General features: G+C 43.3%; 1 protein-coding gene across 2 annotated transcripts in view; it reads right to left on the bottom strand.

Moving 5' to 3' along the window:
- The window catches only part of LOC124039679 (lactadherin-like), a 48,194-nt gene extending 21,087 nt beyond the window's left edge, over window positions 1-27,107 (bottom strand). For both annotated transcript variants that reach the window (XM_046355904.1, XM_046355913.1), the window contains exons 1-3: window positions 26,900-27,107; window positions 5,335-5,457; window positions 4,583-4,714 (exon numbers count right to left, since the gene is read on the bottom strand). In XM_046355904.1, coding sequence (XP_046211860.1) covers window positions 4,583-4,714; window positions 5,335-5,457; window positions 26,900-26,981 — 337 coding nt within the window. In that variant the 5' untranslated portion in view covers window positions 26,982-27,107. The remainder of the gene's footprint in view (window positions 1-4,582; window positions 4,715-5,334; window positions 5,458-26,899) is intronic.
- Window positions 27,108-27,307: the final 200 nt, after the last annotated feature.

The following is a 27,307-nucleotide window of genomic DNA, read 5'->3' as shown; positions in this document are numbered from 1 at the left end:
TTGGGGGCTAGCAGAAGTCCATAGAGATCCTCTGAAAATGTCCAAGGATATCCCTGGTTCCAGACTTTGCCAGACCTTGGTGTGGGACCATGCGTTATGTGTTGGTTCTTAATGAATATGCAGAGATTTGACAGTAGAGTTTTGTAGTCACAGATATCCTATAATTGAGGGTTATATGCTTCTTTTTATATGTCATTCTATGATTGTAGTATTGTAGGTGGTCTGGCTATTTACTGTGCGACAGAACGCTACAAGATTATAGCAACAGAAACATAAATTAGGTTGATTAGTGCAACGGACCTGAGCCCATTACGGTCTGGTGTTCTATCACCAATTTAGTCAAAATGACCTCCCCTCCTCAAACGCTACCAGAAACTACTGTAAACAGAGCAGTGCGTGACCAGTTGAGTCACAAAAACAGTCACACAAAAGTGCACACACCCACACACACACAAAAGTGCACACACCCACATAAACAGAAATGGATACACACACACACACACACAAACTCCCCAGGGGGTGCAGAGCTCAATCTGGCCAATTTGGACTAGCCACATCCTGGGTGTGGTTGAAGCACCTCTTAAAACCAGAAATCTGCCTGCCACACACACACACGCTTACAAACACAGACACACAATGTGCACTTACACACAACCCTAATTACAGACACACACACACACACACACTAATCTGTTGACAAACACCTCAAAATAACCAACACAGAATAAAACAGAGGTCATCCCCAGTTTAACATTTAAGCTCTCAGAGGCCATTTCAGCAGTGCCATTTCAGTCTCACAGTTGCAGTCGTCGGAGCCTATTTAGGAGCTGACACTAAAGTGAGTAAACAGCATTGGACATGGCTTTCAGCATTAGACACTGCCTTCCCATTGAAGCTTTCAGGCCAATTTCACACAGCTGGTAGAAGTGCTGGTGTCAGACGTGAGTGGAGGCTGTGACATTGACGGGGCAGACTTAACTCACTTTTTTCTTCCCATTTTACCCCGGCAACAAGGAGTGGGAGTGCTGCGCTCGGGACCACTTTCTGTTGGCTGGATGAGCATGAGAGCCCGATTTGTGTGTGTGTTTGCCAAGTATGCATGTGTGTTTTCTAAGTGTGTGTGAGCTCGCCAATTGTATCTGTGTGCCAGTGTGTTTTAGCGTGCAGGTGAGGACGCCAACCTAGCTTCAGCTACTAGGGTACGCCTCCGCGTTGGCTGCTTTCTAAGAGTCACCTTGACTGATCCTACTGTACCCTGCTCCCACTACACACTTTGACCACAGTTTGCAGGAGCTGCCGAGGATGCGCTTCGCACACACACACACACACACACACACACACACACACACACACACACACACACACACACACACACACACACACACACACACACACACACACACACACACACACACACACACACACACACACACACACAAAGTACAGAGCAATCAAATTTTTCAAACAGGCATCAGGAATTCTAAACGAATAGGTAAGTTGGAAGACAGAGAAAGAATAGGCCAAGTACATGAACAGCACTTAGGGACCTCATATACTTCTGCTGTCAAATGAATAATCTTTACAGTCCTCCCCACGACATTATTAAATTAGCGTAAAAGCTAGCTAGTGCTTAAGCTTTTATTTTCTGGGAAGTGGGTGATGTACTATGGAGTCAGGGCTTGGCCAAGCATGAGAGAGGCCTGTAATTTTCATCATAGGTACATTTCAACTTTGACAGACAAAATGAGAAAAAAAATCCAGAAAATCACATTGTAGGATTTTAAATTTATTTATTTGCAAATTATGGTGGAAAATAAGTATTTGGTCAATGACAGAGGTCAAACGTTTTCTGTAAGTCTTCACAATGTTTTCACACATCGTTGCTGGTATTTTGGCCCATTCCTCCATACAGATCTCCTCTAGAGCAGTGATGTTTTGGGGCTGTTGCTGGGCAACACAGACTTTCAACTCCCTCCAAAGATTTTCTATGGGGTTGAGATCTGGAGACTGGCTAGGCCACTCCTTCGTTGCCCGGGCGGTGTGTTTGGGATCATTGTCATGCTGAAAGACCCAGCCACGTTTCATCTTCAATGCCCTTGCTGATTGAAGGAGGTTTTCACTCAAAATCTCACGATACATGGCCCCATTCATTCTTTCCTTTACACAGATCAGTTGTCCTGGTCCCTTTTCAGAAAAACAGCCCCAAAGCATGATGTTTCCACCCCCATGCTTCACAGTAGGTATGGTGTTCTTTGGATGCAACTCAGCATTCTTTGTCCTCCAAACACGACGAGTTGAGTTTTTACCAAAAAGTTATATTTTGGTTTCATTTGACCATATGACATTCTCCCAATCTTCTTCTGGATCATCCAAATGCTCTCTAGCAGACGGGCATGGACATGTACTGGCTTAAGCAGGGGGACACGTCTGGCACTGCAGGATTTGAGTCCCTGGCGGCATAGTGTGTTACTGATGGTACTGATGGTGTTACTTTGGTCCCAGCTCTCTGCAGGTCATTCACTAGGTCCCCCCGTGTGGTTCTGGGATTTTTGCTCACCGTTCTTGTGATCATTTTGACCCCATGGGGGGAGATCTTGCGTGGAGCCCCGGATCGAGGGAGATTATCAGTGGTCTGGTTTGTCTTCCTAATAATTGCTCCCACAGTTTATTTCTTCAAACCAAGCTGCTTACCTATTGCAGATTCAGTCTTCCCAGCCTGGTACAGGTATACAATTTTGTTTCTGGTGTCCTTTGACAGCTCTTTGGTCTTGGCCATAGCAGAGTTTGGAATGTGACTGTTTGAGGTTGTGGACAGGTGTCTTTTATACTGATAACAAGTTCAAACAGGTGCCATTAATACAGGTAACGAGTGGAGGACAGAGGAGCCTCTTAAAGAAGAAGTTACAGGTCTGTGAGAGCCAGAAATCTTGCTTGTTTGTAGGTGACCAAATACTTATTTTCCACCATAATTTGCAAATCAATTCATTAAAAATCCTACAATGTGATTTTCTGGATTTTTCCCCCTGATTTTAGTTGAAGTGTACCTATGATGAAAATTACAGGTCTCTCTCATCTTTTTAAGTGGGAGAACTTGCACAATTGGTGGCTGACTAAATACTTTTTTGCGCCACTGTATATATATATGGGCATGAACTTTTAGAGTCGAAATAGCATGCTAAGAGGCTGAAATCATTCACCTCCCAATTGAACCACGTATTGCCCAATAGGCAGTACCACCACAGTTCATTCACTTTGATGTGGGAGGGGAAAACTGAGTCAGAGTTGTTGACCTGATCGGACTCTTTCTGGTCCGCTGCTGCGGATAAAAGGGAGGAAAAAAAGTGCTGACCATTCTCTCTCTGTTTGGTATGATTGTGTGTGTGTGTGTGTGTGTGTGTGTGTGTGTGTGTGTGTGTGTGTGTGTGTGTGTGTGTGTGTGTGTGTGTGTGTGTGTGTGTGTGTGTGTGTGTGTGTGTGTGTGTGTGTGTGTGTGTGTGTGTGTGTGTGTGTGTGTGTGTGTGTGTGTGTGTCCCAGCCCCCACAGGCAGTGTCAGCCAGCAGAAGGGTTGAACACGTAGAGCAAAGCACCTGGGCCCAAAAAAAAGGACACAGCACATTTCACTCATTTAAAAAGCCCTTATATGAAATGTAAAAAATAAAAATAATGGTGCTCTACATTTGGGAAAGTACATGTACAGTATATATGGCTACTTCCTTTCAAACTAAAATAAGATTTTTGCATCTTTTCGGTTGCTCCATTTGTCTTATTCTGTGAGATCGCTGCACACGGTCACCATCTGTCTCTTATGTGCAGCGCTTGAGGCGGCTCGGGGGCCAAGCACATTCTGCCAGTTGGGAGTTGAACCTTGCCATATCCGGAGAGACGCTCCTGTAAGGACAACAGCTGCGTGGGTTGAGAAACTCACTCACTGTCTCCTGGGCCTCTGTACCCATGTCAGAGTAACTGGTTTTATTGTATCACATGCTGCATTTACACAGGCAGCCCAATTCTGATCTTTTGTCAAATTAGTGGCAAAAAAGCTGATCTGATCGGTCAAAGACCAATTGGTGGAAAAAGATCAGAGTTAAAAACACAGCCTTGTTTCTCTATGTCTAGTCTATTACAACAACACCTCCGACCTCTGGACATCATTGTTTCCATCCCAGGGGCTCAGTTCTTGTGATTGCGCCACAATGAGGTGGTGAAAGTGGTGGTCAGTCGGAGTGTGTTGAGATATCCGTTTGAATCCACTTTTTTTTTTAAATCAACCTTGATATGATTCAAATTGGATATCAATCCACCGTTCTGCCTAGATAACATTACAACATTTGCATCTTCATGCAAAGTAAATGGCGTCAAGCGTTTCACATTAGCATTTTCAAATTAATATTGGCAGCCATGTGCTTCCATACTAAAACAGCTTGTCAAATAGATTCTATGTGAATTTAAACTGGGCAGCTTGTAGTTGTGGAGTGGCTCTCATATATGAACATTTGGCAGCCATGTGCTTCCATACTAAAACAGCTTGTCTAATAGATTCTATGTCAATGTAAACTGGGCAATTTATGGAGTGGCTCTTACTGTTCTGGCAGTGGACTCCGTCAAAGCCATCTTGGCACGTGCAGATGTACTCGCTGAAGACGTCCCCTCGGCGTGACTGGCCAGTCACCTCACAGATGGCATCGTTCTTGCAGGGGTTGGGGTTGCAGGGCCCTGGGTAGTAAATATAACTTATTATTAACCCTTATTGTACCAGGTAGGCTGACCGTGATCAAATTCTCTTTTTACAGCAATGACCTAGGGCAGAGTAGCAAGGGAGGGGGAGAGGGAACGATTGGATTAGGATTGGAAATACAGTGTAGTAGAGGCAGCCTCTCAGAATCTTCCTCTAACACTGTCTATGTAACATCTGTCGGTGTATAACGCCTTTATGAAGCCACTGAAAACACCCAATGAAGACTTCCTATAAGCATTCATAACAGCTTGGGATTTTATTAGGATTCCCATTAACTGACGTCATAACGACAGCAAGTCTTCCTGGGATCCGACACGTAACGAAAAAAAATGACATTAGAGACAGTTGAAATACCTGAAAGGTAGCATTTAATCATTATATTCAGGGATCAGTATTTGTCCAGTCATGTTTGATCTCATTAGATGTATTTTTTAAAAATGTTTTCTTGGTGGTGAATTGACTTTTTGCTTGGGAAATATGAGTTGGTATAACTGGCTTACATATAACTTTACAATTGAATACCTATCCTTGATACTTAAGTCAGAGACCTATAAATCGCTATATAATACCGATATGAATACTGTTCTTTTCTCCGTACCAGCCTCTGTGTCGTTGCAGGTGTCCCCGGTGTATCCGTCGGGGCAGATACAGATGAAGGGGGCTCCGGCCCCGGTCACACAGATCCCTCCGTTACCGCAGACGTTTACCTCACAGTAGTCACCTGGGGGGGAGAGAGGAACCGTGAGCATTATTGAAGTCAAGAGACCTCTTTCTCAAGGGAGAAAAGGCAATTGTTTATTTAACAATGTATACAGATACAGTTCCCACAGGGAACAATGTTTCTAGCCTTGTAATTCATACAGAGTTAATAAATTCACCTTTATTAGGTCAAAAGAGCCTAACGTATTGGGAAAACAAATATAATATACACATATGCCTGTTACACTGTGTGACGATTTCACATTCATAAATGTTTTAGCATAGCAATATGGCCAGTTGGCTTTCCCGGGGGGGGGGGGGGAGCAAGAGAGCGAGAGGGGGTCTGATAGTTTGGCATTTCCTGTCTGTGGTGACACAGAGTGATTGAGATATCACACTGACAGCACACTATATACTCACACTTATCCAGAACGACTCACAGGAGCAACAAGGGTTAAGTGCCTTACTCAAGGGCACATCAGAATTTTCATCTAAAAATCGGCTTGGGGATTTGAACCAGCAACCTTTCGGTTAGTGGTCCAACGCTCTTAATGGATAACCTACCTGCCACCCGTATTCGGCCAAGGGATGATACAGCACTGACTGTCATGAGTGGCTTGGCTGCACTGGCCTAGCCTGCTGACACGGCAATACTAGACACATAGACACTGGATGTTTCCAGTCACTAGTGTCTAGTTCCACTGTTGTCAGTTAGCCCACAGCATGTCAAGCTTTAGGGTAGGGAATCAGACCCTGCGTCCCAATAATCTTTACATTCTCCTGAAAGTGTGTACTTGTACACTGCTCTCCTACAAGTGTAAAACCATTGGATTGGAGTAGAAATGGGCGACAGGGAGTTTCCACCATATTTCTCATTGAGGAAATACAGTGTCGCGAGGGTAAAAAGAAAGCAATGAGGGGAAATGTATGTTTAAAAAAAATGCTAATTGTAGATTAGACAACTGGGGAAAAAATTGCAGTCTCCAATAAATCAGAAGGAACTTTGACAGTAAGTGGGGAACACTAGATTGCTATGAAGTGTTGCTTAAGACACTGTAGACTTGGCACTTTCCCAAATGGACACCGACCATTTGGATAATGTTCAAGGAAGTTGAGGTAAAACATATAGACAGACCGTATATAGGCCATCCAATTAGCTAATTATGGGTTCAACATAAAGTGAAAATAAGCTCATGTTCACAATAATACAGTGAGTGCCCTAAACAGACTCATCCAGACTGCTGCCTCATATTTAGTTCCCAGCCGCCCACCTCAAACATAGGTTGGAAAGTCGTAGGAGTAGTAGAGTGTTTGGAAAGCTACTGTAAACTCCTGTAGGCTGTCATTTTGCTGAGGTTATAGTTCTTCTCAGCGGTCCGAGAGAGCCTGGCCTCCCACAAGGCCATGGTGAAAATTACACGTTCATGAGAGACTCCAAACTTCCTGTGTCTCAGTCTTCCCCTTCTATATTTCTCTGGCATCAAAAACACACCAGAACCTCTGTGCAAAGTTTATCCAGGGTGAACACGGCCCGAAGACGTGCCCGTGGAGCTCACGTCTTCATATCCTGTTTTGGGAACAGACTAAATGTGGTTTCAGTACAGTAGCTCCCCTTTAAGTGAAGAGGCATTGGCCCTGTTCAAATACTTTAAACCACACATCCTTCCTCATTCTCGAGAGGTAATCACAGATCATAAGTGTTTGATTTTGATAAGATAAAAGAAAATCTGCCACCTAATTGCTTTTCCACAATCTAACAAATTCAGATGTGAGGAAAGGATGCATTTCAAAGTATTCAAAAAGAGGGCCATCGTCCAAGACCTTCTAAGTCTTCCTCAGTCGGATCTTCATTTTTAGGAGGGGAATTACAAATGCCATCCATCTTCTTCTTCACAATGTACTGTCTCTCTATTTGGCAAGAACCTGCTAGTAGAAATAGATACTGGACAGATGTGAATGCGTGAAACATTTGCACCAACATCCTTTTTCGATATGTAGCCTAAAGCCAAGTCATCAACATGCATTTCCCAGGGATATCTGTGTTACAGTGGTGTCATGGCCTTGATGGTGTTTTGAGTCTCAGTCTCTGGAGAGTTGCAACATGGCAAAGCCTTGGCTGGCAGCACCCACACAACCTTATCTAAATGTTTCTGTCTGTTTATCTTCAGGAAGGAATAAAAACCTCCCTTTTCCTACAAAAGCTCTTTCAGAAAAACCTTGATAGCTAAGCAAAATGTAGGCCTAGAATGACCTTCTGAACAACAACCTAACTGGGTATACTTGAGATTCTTCAAAGTAGCCATCCTTTGCCTTGATGACAGCTTTGCAAACTATTGGCATTCTCTCAACCAGCTTCAAGAGGTAGTTACCTGGAATGCATTTCAGTTAACAGGTGTACCTTGTTAAAAGTTCATTTGTGAAATTTCTTTCCTTCTTAATGCGTTTGAGCCAATCGGTTGTGCTGTGACAAGGTGGGGGTGGTATAGCCCTAATTGATAGCCCTAATTGGTAAAAGCCCAAGTCCATTTTATGGCTAGAACAGCTCAAATAAGCAAAAGAGTAAACAGTCTTTAAGGATCGGCCCCTTTTTTTCAATTTTCGCTTAAAATGACATACCCAAATCTAACTGCCTGAAGCAAGGATATGCATTTTCTTGGTACCACTAGAAAGGAAACACTTTGAAGTTTGTGGAAATGTTAAAGGAATGTATAATAATAAAATATATTAGATCTGGTAGAAGATAATACCAAATATATATATATATATATATATATATATATATATATATATATATATATATATTTGCACCATTATATTTGAAATGCAAGAGAAAGGCCATAATGTATTATTCCAGCCAAGGTGCAATTTAGATGTTGGCCACTAGATGGCAGCAGTGTATGTGCAACGTTTTTGTCTGATCCAATGCACCATTGCATTTCTGTTCAAAATGTTGTATCAAGACTGCCCAATATGCCCAATTTGTTAATTAATAATTGTTCATGTTCAAAACTGTGCACTCTCAAACAATAGCATGGCATTCTTTCACTGTAATAGCTACTGTAAATTGGACAGTGCAGTTAGATTAACAAGAATGTAATCTCTCCTGGGAAATGTTCTAGTTACATACAACCTCATTCTAACAGCATTAGCCTATGTTAGGTTAACCGTCCCGCAGGGGACCCACCAATTCTGTGGAAGGTCAGTCAATACGGAGAATTTCAAAAACTTTTAATGTTTCTTCAAGGGCCGTTGCAAAAACCATCCAGCTCTATGATGAAACTGGCTCTCATGAGGACCAACACAGGAAAGGAAGACCCTGACTTACCACTACTGCAGAGGATAAGTTCATTAGGGTTACCAGCCTCAGAAATTGCAGCCCAAATAAATGCTTCAAAGAGTTCAAGTAACAGACACATCTCAACATCAACTGTTCAGAGGAGACTACGTGAAATCAGGCCTTCATAGTCGACATTGGCGGATGTGGTGGATTGAGACACAGTCCATGCAAAAAAACATCTCTGTAACTTAAACTGACGGGTTGTGATGGGGATTTTTAAAATTATATTTCTTAGGTGGACTTAATTATAAGCATGGGAACCTTTGAAGAAAAAAAATACATTTCGGCTGGCTAATTGCCATCAACATTATATTTTCTCCTCTAAGTAAACATCTCTTCACAAACACAACTGATTCTGTATTGTGAAACAGCCTAAGACCAATTTCAAATGCATTGCGTTGTTCAGCTAAAGTCACCTGACCAACATAAAATGATAATAGGGAAGTGGTTTATTAGTTTCTATAAGACTTGGGGTCAACAAATTTCCGTGATAACCTGTGGCTTTTCATTATAGCTAAAGTATCATCGTTTCATTTTTCTGACTCATTGGCGGTAGGTCACGGAATTGGAATTTTAGTATACTTCCTGAATTGACTTTAATTAAAATGGCATTGACCCCAACCCTTATCGTCAGTATTGAATGAAGATGGAGACAGAGCATAGGGTGGAGTTTAGAAGGGCATTGCTGAATCCTTGGCAGCATTGGGATTATTAACATGTTTGATCAGCTGAACTGCTTGATCAGCCTCTCTCAACAGCTGAAGTGTTGAGTTCGGGAAGGAAGGAAGTCTTTGAGGAGACTAAATCTAAAGGCCCTTTTATCATACTCATTGATTATATTTAATCTCTGTGAGCGTAAAAAAATATATATATATTTAGTACATGTATTGGCCAATGAGGAAAAGTTAATAGCAGTTGAATAAACATGCCCTGATAAAAGTGTCTGCAGTGGGGGGGTTTAAAAGGGATACGGTGAAATTTAAGCTGTTTTTCTACTTACCCAGAGTCAAACATACTCATGGATACCATATTTATGTCATCTGAGTGAAGAAAAACACATTATGCCTTTAAGATATTTTGTTCACATTTTTATAACAGTTTTGAAATTGTTGACCTCTCTCTGTTCACGTAACACCAACAGGATCCCACGGCTGCCACAAAATGTGACACTATTATGAACCAACCAGAGAGTCATTCAGCTCAGTGTGGCTGCCAGGGTTGGAGCACAGGACATTGCGTTATAATGAACTTTGGTGAGTAATAGCCCAGACCTTTCCCATGTACCAAGTCCCCGCTGGACCAAATACCAGACAAAGGCTGCGGCGCCCCAAATGGCACCCTATTCCCAACATAGCGCACTTATTTCAACTAGAGCACTATGGACCCTGGTCAAAAGTAGTGCACTATATAGAGAATAGGGTGCCACTTGGTACGAAGCCAAATAAAAATACCCTGAGCCACAGCCACATGACTCTAATCAGGAAGTACACAGGTTGAGACAAAGAGAGTGGATTTGAGTTCACTGAGGGATCAGCAGCTCGGGATATAAGGCAGGCAGAAACTCTCCCGACTCACGTTAACTCTATAATGAGGAGTGTGAGTTAGCAAGGCAAGGTATTTGGTATTTTATTAGGATCCAATTAGCTGTTGCAAAAGCAGCTGCTACTCCATCCTAGGGTCCACACAAAATGACATAATACAGAACATTAATAGACAAGAACAGCTCAAGGACAGAACAACTCATTTAAAAATGCCACCCATAGCCTACATATCAATACTGTACATACAAAATATTGAGGTCAAATAGGGGAGAGGCGCTGTACCGGCGCTGTACCGTGAGGTGTTGCTTTATATGCTATTTTTAAACCAGGTTTGATGTTCATTTGAGCAATATGAGATGGAAGGGAGTTCTGTGCAATAATGGCTCTGAATAATACTATACGCTTTCTTGAATTTGATATGGATTTGGGGACTGTGAAAAGATCCATGGTGGCAAATCTGTGGCATTAAGTAACTATGCAAACAATTTGGGATTTTCAACACAAATGTTTTTTTTATGAAAATAAGAAGTGATGCAGTCAGTCCAACTATTTGCCAAGAAAGACTGGTATCGCATAGTATTTATATTATCCCTCTGATTACAATGAAGAGCAAGACATTCTGTTCTGGGCCAGCTGCAGCTTAACAAGGTCTTTTACTTTGCAGCACCGATCTTGATTATTATCCAGTCATGTGGTTAAGACAAAACTAGAGCCTGCAGGACTTCGGAGTGTGGTGTCAAAAAAGCAAGGCATCTCTTTATTATGGACAGACCTCTTTTCATGTTTTAACCATGACAGTTTACGATCTCAGATAACACCAAGTAATTTAGTCTCCTCAACTTGTTCAACAGCCACACCATTCATTACCAGATTCAGCTGAAATCTAGAATTTAGGGAATGATTTGTACCATATACCTCCCGGATAAATATGATGGAACCCCATCTAAATGCTGTGGCTTCCTACTCCAGTGCTCCCTCTCTTTTGCGCACCAGATGGGAGCCCCACCACTGAAAGGTCCAAGGTTGCCACGGTTATTTCTCTGCTGACAGGGCGGGCATTGGAGTGGGCTACGGCCGTCTGGGAGAGAGTAGAAGAGGAGCTGGTTTAGTAAGAGGGGTTCATGGACTGTAGCAGCATCCAGTGGACTGAAGCAGGTTCTAACGGATGGAATGAGCCGGCGCTCCATACGCTATTCAGAAGAGGACTGCGAGAGGAAGTCCAGACGGAACTGGCATGTCGAAATGACAACCTCTCCTTGGATGCACTTATCGCGATGGCCATCTGGATAACCTACATTGAGAGTGTCGGTAGCCTCATTGCTTCTCTTCCTCCCTCAGTGACCACTCTGTATCAGAGCCTGAACCCATGTAGGTAGGGGTCACAAGACTCCCCGCGGCTGAACGACATAGACGGGAAAAGCTGGGGCTCCTTTCCTAAGGAGTGGTCCAGCAGTGTCCGGTATGTCCTACCTTGGGGCCACGAGAGCAGAGGAACGGTCTCGTGATCTTCCACCTCCTGGGGCAGGTGTATCTCATCTGCATCATTTTCTGCCAGACCCTTTAGTGTCGCTAACACCAGCTGGCTGTCCCTCGTACTGTTTTTATAGTGCTAGTGGATTTTGGTGCTGCAGGGAACTTTATTGAGCAGACCCTTGAATCGTCCCTCAGCATCACCTCATACCCGCTCTCCTCTCAGTTTCCGGTTCACGCCCTGGATAAAATCAACCACTAGGATCCGGAACCATTACACACATCACCACACCACACATCAGGTAAACATTCCTTTCTTATTAATTAATGCTCCAGTTCGCAAGATCATCTTCTGCCTCCAATGCCATTACCCCACCATCTCATGGTCGAGGATGAAAATCATGGACTGGGCACCCGAATGCCAGATGACCTGCCTTCAATCTCAAGTCGCATTCCCTGTGGTCTGGGACGTACTGTGTCTTGCAAAAGTATTCACCCCCATTGGTGTTTTTCCTATTTTGTTGCATTGCAACCTGTAATTTAAATGGATTTGTATTTGGATTTCATGTAATGGACATATACAAAATTGTCCAAATTGGTGAAGTGAAATTTTAAAAAGAATAGTGGTGTGTGTATATGTATTCACCCTTTGCGATGAAGCCCCTAAATAAGATCTGGTGCAACCAATTACCTTCAGAAGGCACATAATTACTTAAATAAAGTCCACCTGTGTGCAATCTAAATGTCACATGATGTCAGTAATATATATATATATATATATATATATATATATATATATATATATATATATATATATATATATATATATATATATATATATATATATGCTTTCACTCTAGTTGTAGCATGAGACGCAGTCTACAACCCACACAAGTGGCTCAGGTAGTGCAGCTCATCCAGGATGGCACATCAATGCGAGCTGTGGCAAGAAGGTTTGCTGTGTCTGTCAGCGTAGTGTCCAGAGCATGGAGGCGCTACCAGGAGACAGGCCAGTACATCAGGAGACGTGGAGGAGGCCGTAGGAGGGAAACAACCCAGCAGCAGGACCGCTACCTCCGCCTTTGTGCAAGGAGGAGCAGGAGGAGCACTGCCAGAGCCCTGCAAAATGACCTCCAGCAGGCCACAAATGTGCATGTGTCTGCTCAAACGGTCAGAAACAGACTCCATGAGGGTGGTATGAGGGCCCGACGTCCACAGGTGGGGGTTGTGCTAACAGCCCAACACCGTGCAGGACGTTTGGCATTTGCCAGAGAACACCAAGATTGGCAAATTCGCCACTGGCGACCTGTGCTCTTCACAGATGAAAGCAGGTTCACACTGAGCACATGTGACAGATGTGACAGTCTGGAGACGCCGTGTGGAACGTTCTGCTGCCTGCAACATCCTCCAGCATGACCGGTTTGGTGGTGGGTCAGTCATGGTGTGGGGTGGCATTTCTTTGGGCGGCCGCACAGCCTTCCTTGTGCTCGCCAGAGGTCGCATGACTGCCATTAGGTACCCCTTGTGAGACCATATGCTGGTGTGGTTGGCCCTGGATTCCTCCTAATGCAAGACAATGCTAGACCTCATGTGGCTGGAGTGTGTCAGCAGTTCCTGCAAGAGGAAGGCATGGATGCTATGGACTGGCCCGCCCGTTCCCCAGACCTGAATCCAATTGAGCACATCTGAGACATCATGTCTCGCTCCATCCACCAACGTCACGTTGCACCACAGACTGTCCAGGAGTTGGAGGATGCTTTAGTCCAGGTCTGGGAGGAGATCCCTCAGGAGACCATCCACCACCTCCTGCCCAGGCGTTGTAGGGAGGTCATACAGAGACGTGGAGGCCACACACACTACTGAGCCTCATTTTGACTTGTTTTAAGGACATTACATCAAAGTTGGATCAGCCTGTAGTGTGGTTTTCCACTTTAATTTTGAGTGTGACTCCAAATCCAGACCTCCATGGGATGATAAATTTGATTTCCATTGATACATTTTGTGTGATTTTGTTGTCAGCACATTCAACCATGTAAAGAAAAAGGTATTTAATAAGAATATTTCATTCATTCAGATCTAGGATGTGTTATTTTAGTGTTCCCTTTATCTTTTTGAGCAGTGTATATATATACACACACACACATACACACCTGTTCACAAAGGCCCCAGAGTCTGCAACACCAATAAGCAAAGGGCATCACCAAGCAAGTGGCACCATGAAGACCAAGGAGCTCTCCAAACAGGTCAGGGACAAAGTTGTGGAGAAGTACAGATCAGGGTTGGGTTACAAAAAATATCAGAAACTTTGAACATCCCACGGAGCACCATTAAATCCATTCTTAAAAAATTTAAAGAATATGGCACCACAACAAACCTGCCATGAGAGGGCCACCCACAAAAACTCACAGACCAGGCAAGGAGGGCATTAATCAGAGAGGCAACAAAGAGACCAAAGATAACCTTGAAGGAGCTGCAAAGCTCCACAGCGGAGATTGGAGTATCTGTTCATAGGACCACTTTAAGCCGTGCACTCCACAGAGCTGGGCTTTATTGAAGAGTGGCCAGAAAAAAAGCCATCTGTGGTATGACTTAAATATTGCTGTACACCAGCAGAACCCATCAAACGTGAAGGAGCTGGAGCAGTTTTCCCTTAAAGAATGGGCAAAAATCCCAGTGGCTACATGTGCCAAGCTTATAGAGACATACCCCAAGAGACTTGCAGCTGTAATTTCTGCAAAGGGTGGCTCTACAAAGCATTGACTTTAGGGGGATGAATAGCTAAGCACGCTCAAGTTTTCAGTTTTGTCATATTTCTTGTTTGTTTCACAAGGCTTTTGACCTGGGCATACATGGCTGTCGTCGCTGAACATCCTGGGATCACCCGTACTATTCAATCTCTCCGAGAAGCATTGGTGGCCCACCTAAGCACAGGACGTTATTTGTTACGTCAACTCCTGTTCTGTGTGTGCCCAAACTAAGTCCCACCGGCACGGTCCAGCAGGGAAGATCCTTCCCGTGCATCAGCATCCCTGGTCTTGTCTACCCATTGACTTTGTTACCGATCTCCCCTTCTCTGACGGTTTCACCATCATTCTGGTGGTTGTGGACAGATTTTAAAAATCATGCCGGTTTATTCCGCTCTCTGGTCTCCCTACAGCTCTCCAGGTCGCTGAGGCACTGTTCCAGCAGGTCGTCTGGCACTATGGCCGTCCGGAGGACATTGTCTCAGACCGTGGGCCTCAATTCACGTCACGGGTATGGAGGGCTTGCATGGAGAAACTGGGAGTCATGGTCAGTCTCACTTCCGGTACCGGTCTCAGTCCAACCAGCAGGTGGAGAGGATGAACCAGGTGCTAGGTTGGGTTCCTGAGGAGTCACTGCCAGAACCGGCATGGGGAGAGGACCCGATTCTTCCCTGGGCGGAATATGCCCAGAATTCATTATGTCACTCCTCCACCGGGCTAACTCCCTTCCAGTGTGCCCTGGGTTATCAGCCGGCCCTGGCTCAGTGGATTCCGAGCCAGACCGAAGCCCCTGCCGTGGACGAATGGTTCCGGTGCACCGTCCGTCAGAAGGAGCAGGCAAACCGCCACCACAGTGAGACTCCCGTATTCCATCCTGGGAATCGTGTCTGGCTCTCTGCCAGGAATCTCCCACTTAGCCTGCCCTGCAAGAAGCCGAGTCCCTTGTTTGTGTGGCCATTCAAGGTTCTCCGGAGGGTCAACAAGGTGACGTATAGGTTACGGGTTCCTAGTGACTACCTTATCGCACCTTTTCATGTCTCCCTTCTCAGGCCGGTGGTTTCTGGTCCCCTGGCTGATGCTGTCCCCGACAATACCCCTCCACCCCCCTTGGACGTCGAGGGAGGTTCCGCCTATGCCGTGATAGCCCTACTGGACTCCCGGACATTGTGGGGGTTGGCTCCAGTACCTGGTGGACTGGGAGGGAAACGGCCAAGAGGAGCCATGTTGGGTTCCGGTGGAGGACATTCTGGATTCCAACATTATCCGTGATTTCCATCTTCACTGCCTGGACCGGCCCGCTCCTCGTCCTTGGGGCTGTCCCTATGGCCTGTGACGTCCTGTGGCGTTGGGGGTACTCTCACATCTACTCCCACTCCTCCGGCGTTCGGAGTCGCCGGTTTACTAACCACCGGTCCTGGCAACCATCATCACACACACTTGCGCTTCATCATGAAGCACACCTGGACTCCATTACCTCACTCATTACCTCTTTTATCTGGCACTCCCTTAGTCAATACTGTCCGTACACTACTTGTATTGTTCCCTTTATTATTAAACTCACCATTTGCACTTGCTCCCGACTCCCAGCTTCTCCGCTACAAGCTTGTCCACCTCTACTTGGGGAGTTTATCCCATTCTTCTCTGCAGATCCTCTCAAGCTCTGTCAGGTTGGATGGGAAACGTCGCTGCACAGCTATTTTCAGGTCTCTCCAGAGAAGTTTGATCGGGTTCAAGTCAGGGGTCTAGCTAGGCCACTCAAAGACATTCAGACTTGAAGCCACTCCTGCTTTGTATTGGCTGTGTGCCTCGGGTAATTGTCCTGTTGGAAGGTAAACTTTTGTACTATTCTGAGGTCCTGAGTGCTCTGGAGCAAGTTTTCATCAAGAATCTGTCATGTTTTGTCTTATATTGTCTTGTCATTTTGCTTTTCCTTCTGTTCGTTTTCCCCCTGCTGGTCTTTTTAGGTTTGTTCCCTTTTTTCTCTCTCCCTCCCTCTCTCTCTTCTCTCTATCGTTCCGTTCCTGCTCCCAGCTGTTCCTATTCCCCTAATCAATCATTTAGTCTTCCACACCTGTTCCCTATCTTTTCCCCTGATTAGAGTCCCTATTTCTCCCCTTGTTTTCCGTTTCTGTCCTGTCGGATCCTTGTATATTGTTCACCGTGCTGTGTCTTTGTATCGCCCTGTCGTGTCGTGTTTCCCTCAGATGCTGCGTGGTGAGCAGGTGTCTGAGTCTGCTACGGTCAAGTGCCTTCCCGAGGCAACCTACAGTTTATGATCGAGTCTCCAGTCTGTTCTCGTCATTACGAGTGGAATTGTTTTTTATGCTTTATTTACCGCTCCGATTTGTCTAGGAGTATTGCATATTTCCTTTACTGGATTAAAGACTCTGTTTTCGCCAAGTCGCTTTTGGGTCCTCATTCACCTGCATAACAGAATCGCTCTGTACTTAGCGTTCATCTTTCCCTCGATAGTGACTAGTCTCCCAGTCCCTGCCGCTGAAAGGTGTCCCCACAGCATGATGCTGCCCCCTTCCATACTTCACCATAGGGGTGGTGCCAGTTTTCCTCCAGATGTGACACTTGGCATTCAGGCAAGTTTCATCAGACCAGAGAATCTTGTTTCTCATGATCAGTGTCAGTGTCCTTTAGGTGACTTTTGGCTAACTCCAAGCTGGCTGTCATGTGGCTTTTACTGAGGAGTGGCTTCCGTCTGGCCACTCTACCATAAAGGCCTGATTGGTGGAGTGCTGCAGAGATGGTTGTCCTTCTGGAAGGTTCTCCCATCTTTACAGAGGAACTCTGGAGCTCTGTCAGAATGACCATCGGGTTCTTGATCACCTCCCTGATCAAGGTCCTTCTCCCCCGATTGCTCAGTTTGGCTGGGCGGCCAGCTCTAGAAAGAGTCGGTGGTACCAAACTTCTTCCATTTAAAAATGATGGATGCCACTGTGTTCTTGGGGACCTTCAATGCTGCATACATTTTTTGGTACCATTCCCCAGAGCTGTCCCTTGACACAATCCTGGCTCGGAGGTCAATGGACAATTACTTCAACCTCATGGCTTGGTTTGTGCTCTGACATGCACTGTCAACTGTGGGACCTTATATAGACAGGTGTCTTTCCAAATCATGTCCAATCAATTGAATTTACCACAGGTGGACTCCAATCAAGTTGTAGAACCATCTTAAGGATGATTAATGGTAACAGGATGCACCTGAGCTCAATTTCAAGTCTCATAGCAAAGTGTCTGAATACTTATGTAATTAAGGTATGTTTTTTTTATTTTGAATACATTTGCAAATTATTATTTTTTTTACCGTTTTTGCTTTGTCATTATGGGGTATTGTGTGTAGATTGATGAGAAACATTTTAAACGTAATCTATTTTAGAATACGGCTTTAACATTACAATGTGGAGAATTTAGATACTTTCCAAATGCCCTGTATATAATGCTGTATAGACTGTCTGAGGTCTGTGTTCAAGAGTCACTCCAGATTAATCTGCTACTGAGAGGATCAAGCTCACATGCTAACTAAACCAGTCACGCGTGTGCATCTGCCATCGCAAGCATTTTGATTTTCACCATCCACGCAAGACGAAATCATGACATGCAGGTTAAAATATCATATTTCACCGGTCATGCATAAAACCCTATTTTTAGCTGGTTCTTTGAGGAATTTTGACCTGCACGAAATTGTGTGTGTATATACTCTGACGCTTAATCCACAGATAACTAACTAGGTTTACCTTTTTATCTTTAAATGAATCTCTTCTTGTTTTGTCTTTAAAACATCCACGTGGGTTTGTAGTTTCCTGGCATCCAATAAGGAGGGGACTTGCGCGTGGCACATTTCAAATAGAACCAAGTTATATTTTAGCACTTGGCTACTCAGACGCTCATTCACATGCGCAAGCGGTGTAGGTGAAATGATTGAATATCATGTATATGTACATTTATTTTTCAATGCTCGTGCACACAACGTGGCCCGTGAGGTTTGCATGTCAGGCTGTTTTGGCCAACAGACACCAACAGGGGTGATCGCATTAGAAAGGCAGGTGGAAAACAAAAACAACAGACTGACTGGAGACATTTGGCATCATTTCAAAAAGACCTGGGACTGTTTACTCGAGCCAGGTTCCCTACAAACTCCCAGGAGTGGTCCATTTGAGGACAATTAGAAGGCCAGGAGGGGAGGGCAGGAGAAGGTTGTTGTCATGCTGTTTCAATAGAATTACCAGGATTAATTCGCTACAAAAAGAATGCGCCTAGACGTAAGTGGGCAGTCTTCTAATCGAATTGATGCGCAAGAACATCCACTGCAGACAAAGTTTATTCTTGCTGCGCGTGTACGTTCAATGACAAAATGTGCAGTTAGTAGATTAGTAAGCACATCATGCTATGCAACCAAGGGCAAAATCATGTCTCCTATAAAAAGGGAGTCGAGAACACTCAAGTTATCATCAAGCATGACATGAAGCTAAATCAGGGGTATAAACAAAATGATAAACTGGCTGGTTCGAGCCCTGAATGCTGTTTGGCTGACAGCCGTGGTCTATCAGACCGTATACCACAGGTATGACAAAATATTTATTTTTTAATTATCTAATTATATTGGTAACCAGTTTATAATAGCAATAAGGCACCTCAGGGGTTTGTGGTATATGGCCAATATATCACGGCTAAGGGCTGTGTCCAGGCACTCCGTCGCGAATAAGAACAGTCTTTAGCAGTCCATATTGACCATATGGAAAAAGGCTGTTTTGTTTGAAAATGAGATTACAAAACCAAAAGTGCACTGATTTAAGAGCACACTAGTCCTGTTGTATATCTTGTGTACACACACTACCGTTCAAAAGTTGTGTCACTTATAAATGTCCTTGTTTTTGAAAGAAAAGCAAAAAAAATGGCCATTAAAATAAAATAACATTGATCAGACATACAGTGTAGACATTGTTAGTGTTGTAAATGACTATTGTAGCTGAAAACAGATGATTTTGTATGAAATATCTACATAGGCCCATTATCAGCAACCCATTGTTAGCTAATCCAAGTTTATCATTTTAAAAGGCTAATTGATCATTAGAAAACACTTTTACAATTATGTTAGCACAGCTCAAAACTGTTGTGCTGATTTAAAGAAGCAATCAAACTGGCTTTCTTTAGACTAGTTAAGTATCTGGAGCATCAGCATTTGTGGGTTCGATTTACAGACTCAAAATGGCCAGAAACAAAGACCTTTCTTCTGAAACTCGTCAGTCTATTCTTGCTCTGAGAAATGTAGGCTATTCCATGCGAGAAAATGCCAAGAAACTGAAGATCTATCCGCAATCCAAAAATAAACAACTTATATAAATACACATAAAAAGCCATTCTCAGACATAGGCTAACTCTCATAGCCTAGAGTACTGTAGCTTCTATGAACTTCATGTTATTGGCATAGCCTTGTCGCCAAGTCTGAATGCCTACCATTTCTACTTCAGATTGTGTATAAATCACTGTTCCGAAACTGTTCTAATCAAGTGAGTCGCTTTGCTGGCCACAAAACGATGCTGCGAAGTTTGAATTGAGTTTGGCTGCATGTATCAGATCATAGGATGGCATTTAAAATATTTAACACAACAGATTGGAAAGTGGGACGAACGACACCGAGGCCCAAATTGGAATGTTCCATTTTTGCAAAGAAAGATTGATTAGCCGGTCGCTATTAAAAATGAATACGAGGCCATCGGAAAGAGTTGACATTAAATGAAGTCATCAGAACAAAAATGAGACGGGTCCCCAAAGGCAGGACCCTACTGGCACTGCAGATGGCAAAGGCTATGGCAGGCTGCAGCTTTTTGAAATGGTTCATAGGACACACACGTGCACACACACGTCAAGCATTTGGCCCTGAATCCAACTATATTTAGCCCTGGTTCTCTCAAGCTGCCCCATGTGGTCTTGTTGTGAGAAAAAGTAAGCCTCGGCATGACACAAATCATGGCTTTGCACTTCCCTTACCACAACACTGACCAGTGACTTGACCCAGCACAAAGCTTGACCCAGCTAACAATTCTAGGGAGAGAGAATGTTTTTGTAATGATACCCTGATGTTTGAGTGTCCAGTTTTCCGTTAGTTAGGGGGAAATTCTATGCATGTTAGCAAAAACCTCCTGAGAACCTATTGAGCATGTTGAAGCGTTAGTGTTAGGAGAACATTCCCTTAATGTCAAACAGAACTTGAAAAATGTATTTAGGGACATCACCGGAACAAGCTGGGAACTAGACAAAAAACCTCCACGGGACTATGCCAGAACGTCCTGCTTTAAACAGTTCCCATGAAACGTGTCTAGAATATCTTATATTCTGAGAACATGGCAGTTTCTGTATATGTTTGGCATGATGTTGATGCAATATTCTTCTAACCCCCAGAAACTGGACTATGCTTGCAACGGTCCAATGAAACCATACAACTGACCCAAACCATACTGTGCTGGCTCTGATATTTAATTTTCACATTATCCTTTCTAGCAACTATTGTGGATGTACAGTATAACCAGGCCAGCCATGTACAGTTATGATAGTGTAAGTCTACATTAGTTACAGCATTGAATCTTACTCTGAGCCTTCCCAATCAAACCTACCCCTAACAAAACCCCAGAAAACCTGCCTTAGTTCCCAGAACCTTCAGCTCTTCCCTAGCTTTGTAAACATTGTGTATGACACTGCTAGGGCTGCATGCAGACCAAAACAGTAGCTCTTCCTTGCCTCCTTGTCTCTCTCACTGGTGCAGCAGTGATCTTAAGTCCAACTTTAATGTGTCCAGGCGACAATACACTCGTGTCCCCCGTGGACCAGTTCATATATTTATTTTAAATGTATTTTAAATGTATTTATTTAACCTTTATTTAACATAAAACATCCTCCATTCAGGCTGCAGAGTTGGCGGTTTCCTCCTTAACTGGATTCCTTAACATTTATTTTGAAAAAAATCCCTATTTACAGTGACGGCCTTACAGGGGAAGTGGGTTAACTGCCTTGTTCAGGGGCACAACGACAGATTTTTACCTTGTCAGATCAGGGATTCGACCCAGCAACCTTTTGGTTACTGGCCCAAAGCGCTAACCACTAGGCTACCTGCCGCCCCCTAATGGTAGCCATGTTAATGACATGTATTGGAACTCATTTTAGAGTAAAACGAGATTTAGAATATAATACATGTATTTGTCAACCCAGATGCACTTAATGTAATGAATGTATAGTTTACAGGTTTACTAAATGACATGTTCATAAACTTGTGCAATGTGAAAAGTCTAATTAACAATCAATATATAATATCAATTTTTAAAAACTCATTAACACCATAGTCTTGAAATGGGCCCAATATCAGTGCTTTGGCTTTGAGATATGTGTATTTACCGCTGCTAGCCTCATGCCCCTAGGAAGAAAATAAATGAGTTTAGACTACATTTTAGGGCAAGGACTTTTTCTTTTAAAATGCACTCACTGGGATTCTGGGCTGCATCATGTTAGCTCCCCACTCATGTTGCACTGAGCACACTTGAATAATACAACACGGCATGAAGAAATGTTGCAACTATTAAATACTGGTTTGCAAAACAACTTGTATTACAGGCTAGAACACTCTACAGTGCAAGACTGAAGATACCGGTAGCTTCCAGCCTTGTAGGCTACCTTTCCTTGCTAGCTTACAGCTGAAGCTTACATCAATTCATCATTGATAAATTCATGCATACACCGACACACGCTGACCTGTTTCACCTGTCTTTGTGCTCGTCTCCACCCACCTCCAGGTCTCACCCATCTTCCCATTATCCACTGTGTATTTATACCGGTGTTCTCAGTTTGTCTGTTGCCAGTTCGTCTTGTCAGGTCTTACCAGCGTTCTTTCCCGCCTTCCTGTTTCTCTAGTTCTGTTTCCTAATTATTCCCGGTTCTGACCATTCTGCCTGCCCTGACCCTGAGCCTGCCTGCTGTCCTGTACCTGCCTGCCTCTGACCTGATCACAAACCTATGCCTGCCCTTGACCTGCTCGTTGCTTGCCCCGTGTTTCTAATAAATGATCGGAGAACTGTACTATCCGACTCCCATGTTTGCATCTGGGTCATATCCTGAGTTGTGATATACATGGCTTTCTCTGAAAGAATGTACAAAGGTTCAATTTTGTGACTTGGATTTAATTTAGCTATGGTATCGTTTTGGTATTGTGATGGTATCGAGTATCATGACAATAAACGTGGAATCGAAGTCCAAATTCTGGTATCGGAGTCTCAGAATCATTCTGTTACCATGGAATTGCCCATATCCAATATGCTTTTTGTTGTTGTCGATGACATTTTGTCAAAAGGAATGGTGCTAAGTTTTGTCCATCCCTAATGATATTGACACTTCTATCACCGCTGCAATTTTCTTGCCTTGATTGGTGGTTATTAGCTGGCTAAAATAACAGTATTCCATTCATTTACGCAGTTCAGATTTATTTCGATTTTAGGTAGTAATCAATCGATATCCTATTGTAAACTTGTTGGAAGTGAGATGCAGCTTTAGTCATCTTCCATCATTTTTTGAGCCGCATTCTATTTCTTGCTACGCCCTGCCACTTGTCTTCACTCCCCTCAAAGACGTAAAATCATCAGATAGGTGTCGATGAAATGTCTATGAAATGTCTACCAATACACCAATCCATTGCTTTTAAATCTTTGAGGGGGTGTGAACGAGTGCACAGGCGAGAAGGGGTGAGAATTGAGATTGGGCTCCTGTCATCCTATATCCTAGCGCCCACAGTCTTCCCACTGTGTCAGTCATCAATAATCATTAACAGCCGACTCAGATAAATAGCGATGTGGCTATTAGTTGTCATTAATAAGTAGTTGTCATTATTATGAGTAATGGTGCCAGTACGCTCTGAATTACCAGCAAATTAAATATTATTTTACAAGTGGTGCCAACGATTGTCAACAAAATGAGGAATCCAGTCCAGTCACCTCATCATGAAGAGATCATCTTCAACTAGGAGCAAGCAAGGTAAGCAAGCTAGTTAAGTACACAACATCATTAGCTTAACTGCTAGGCTACCTGCCTGCCCTTCGAGCAGAGCAGGAAGGCCCATTGCCCTAACACAGACACAATGTGTACACATGTTGCTCCAGAGCCAGTGCTGTTCTTCCTTCAGACAAACATTCATAAACAATGTGCTCATTTGCACAATATCTTTAGTTCACATTCGCTTGTTAATTTCCAAACTCACCAAGTAGTTACTACCTACACTCATATAACTTTATAAGCTGGATTGCCTATCTCTGCAATCAGTTTGTTGTTTGCGGACATTGGCCTATTTAGGTCGCAGCCTCTATGGAAATTTGCTAGTACTTGTGCTAATTTTGTTAGCATTCTGGTGAGACACCAATGGTTTTTTTTAGCAGCCCCTTGTGTACCAAAACGGTAATAGGGAGAGGTTGAAAATGTCAGACACTTGCCAGCTGCTCAGCACATGCTCTGCTTACGTGTCCTGGTAATCCATCTGTCCCTATGGCCTTGTGACTGTTAACCTGTTTAAAAAGGTCGGCTAAGGCGAGTGTGGTCACACAGTCATCCGGAACAGCTGGTGCCCTCATGCATGGTTCAGTGTTGCTTGCGTCGAAGCAAGCACAGAAAGCATTTAGCTAGTCTGATAGGATCGCATCACTGGGCAGCTTGTGGCTGGCTTTCCCTTTGTAATCTGTGCCGGTTTGCAAGCCCTGCCACATCTGATGAGCGTCAGCGCTGGCATATTAGGATTTCATCTTAGTTCTGTATTGATGCTTTGCCTGTTTAATGGCTCGTCGGAGGTCGTAGTGGGATTTCTTGTAAACGGACGGATTAGTAGTATCCCACTCCTTGAAAGCAGCAGCTCTAGATTTTAGCTCAGTACGGATGTTGCCTGTAATTCTCGGCTTCTGGTTGGGATATGTACGTATGGTCACTGATGTGGTAAACTTCTTCATGCCATCGGATGAATCCCGGAACATATTCCAGTCTGTGCTAGCGAAAATAGTCTTGTAGCTTAACATCTGCTTCATCAGACCACTTCTGTATTGAGCGAGTGCGTCACTGGTACTTCCTGTTTTGAGTTTTTGCCTGTAGGCAGGAATCAGGATAGAGTTATGGTCAGATTTAGATTTCCCAAATGGAGGGCAAGGGAGAGCTTTGTATGCAATTCTGTGTGTGGAGTAAAGGTGATCTAGTGTGTGTGTGTGTGTGTGTGTGTGTGTGTGTGTGTGTGTGTGTGTGTGTGTGTGTGTGTGTGTGTGTGTGCGTGCGTGCGTGCGTGCGTGCGTGCGTGCGTGCGTGCGTGCGTGCGTGCGTGCGTGCGTGCGTGCGTGTGTGTGTGTGAAACATTTGGCTCTTCATGACAATTTACTTTCTTGTGTACCAAAATAAATAAGACTGATAAAGCACGTGAAACATGTTGTTTTCTTCCCTTCGGGGTAAGTTGGTGAAGAGTGGGTAGGCTCATGGATCTGGTGGCCAGTTTTGGAACCGAGGTGGTTTTCACCATGGAGCACTCAGCTAAAGTGTGTGTGTCATTGACAGTCTCTCCCTCAGACACACAAACACAGAGAGAAAGACAGGACATCTAATGATCACAATCAATTAACTAAAATGATGGAGTTGTCAGTAAACTTTTATGAATGATGATCTAAGGTGTTTGCGTTTGAGATCACTTTGTGTTTGTCAGAGAGATAGACACGGTCAAATTAATTCATATCAACATGAATTAAATCCTTTCTGCCCACTGCCATTGGGGTCTTTTGCACACTAGAACTCTACTATTTTACTTGCCTCACTACATACATATTTTGTATGATTGTCTTGTATTGCTGTGAGTATTTGTATTGTTTTTACTATTCCTGTATGACAAATTTCATCTTATCTCTCAGCAGATGAGATTGTTCCACCTGGCCATGGAGATGTCGGCAACGCATTCCAGTACCTTTTCCTGCAAGCTGAAGTTCAATTATTGTCATCATTTTGGTCCTTATTTCTGTGATCTTTCCTGCCATCCAGGGTTGTCTATTAGTGTTTATTTTGAAGGATTTGTTGTTTACTGTTCATAATCACACTGAAATGTAAAATTATCCAATTTAAATATATTTGTATATTATTGTTCAGTGTAATAATTAGTTATAGTAATGTTTATTTAATACAAACAACACCAGCATTTGCAGTGAGTGTTGGTGTTTCTCTCATGCCTCTCAATGCAGTTAGAATGAAACGGAATAGAATCTTTGAATGTGGTTCTCACTTCTTACTTTTTGACTGAAGCACACTTTAAAAGCTCATAACTTGGATTCTGGTAAAGATAGCTCAGTGATTTATACATATCTGAATTGGGGGCAGTGTGTAGTTTGAGGAAGAAACAAATGCCACCATGTAAATGGTTTCCCTCATACGTCCTTTCTATTCATGCACGCATGTCCTGGATGCAAAGTATTTTCTATTCATCCACGCATGTCCTGGATGCAAAGTATTTTCTATTCATCCACGCATGTCCTGGATGCAAAATCCTTTCTAATCATCCACACATGTCCTGGATGCAAAATCCTTTCTATTCATCCACACATGCCCTGGATGCAAAGAAAGCAGAGTGCCAACGGCATAAAGATGGGACATGGGCAAACATAATGGGCACTACTGTGAGGAGCACTTTGAACACAATGCCCTTAGGTAGGTGTTCGTTATTTCAAGCAGAGGTTTTTATACCTACTTATGCCTAATCTGAAGAAATGCTTATGTTATCTTTATACCTATAGAATGACAATTAGCCAAGTTGGTTGATATGGAAATGCTTTTTTTAGCACTGTTGCTACAGGGGGAGTGAATGAAATTAGATTAGCCACGTCAATCACACTTAACCAAGTACTAGATAACAACAACTGTGTTCAAAACTGTCCATTGTATATTGTTAAGTTAAATGCTAAACAACACAAATGTAAATACACAAACATATATATATATATATATATATATATATATATATATATATATATATATATATATATATATATATATATATATATATATATATATATAAAATTCCATGCAGCAATGTATTCCCATGCCTCACTCAAGGACCTCTCCAAATGCCCAAAACAGGAATGGGGTGTTACTTTGGGATACTGAATTGGTAGTGCCATTTATGCCAGCCTTGGAATGTCCAGTTTATACCCAAACACTGTAAAAAAATATATATATATATATAAATTGCGTAGAGAAAAGGACACCGCTTTCCAATGTGTGCTCAATATCCACCTCGGACCGACACACGGTGTGCTCAGCGCATTATAAACGGCTTAAACTAGGTTAACTGTAAACAAAACAAAAACAACTTACCATTCACTGTGGAAATGGCACCAACCAGAAAACAAACTACAAAGAGTGGTATGGAGAACGCGAAACGAATTTGGGTCTTCATTGTGGCTTCTCTCACTCTCTCTTTGAACTGTTGGGACAAAAACACAGCTGCTCCGTGTGGTGTTGCTGCGTTGGTTGGTGAGATTGAAAGATAGGCGGTGTCAGAGTGAGAGCGCGTGTATCTCTGCTTCCATCCAACGAGGTTCTGTTTTATAATTGTAAGCCCTCCCTGGGGGTGTGATTTGAAAAACGGTTTCAAGTAAATATAGCACGGTGAAAAGGCGTGGGGTGTAACTGTTAGAGTAGTAATGCGTTATTGATACATTATTATGTATCCTAATAAAAACTGTTCAGTTAGGAAGTAAGGTATGATAATACAAAAAACTG

The sequence above is a fragment of the Oncorhynchus gorbuscha genome, linkage group LG01 (assembly GCF_021184085.1).
Source record: "Oncorhynchus gorbuscha isolate QuinsamMale2020 ecotype Even-year linkage group LG01, OgorEven_v1.0, whole genome shotgun sequence".
Taxonomy (NCBI): domain Eukaryota; kingdom Metazoa; phylum Chordata; class Actinopteri; order Salmoniformes; family Salmonidae; genus Oncorhynchus; species Oncorhynchus gorbuscha.
Note: the sequence above shows the minus strand (reverse complement) of the source record. Positions and strands in the feature narration are given on the sequence as shown.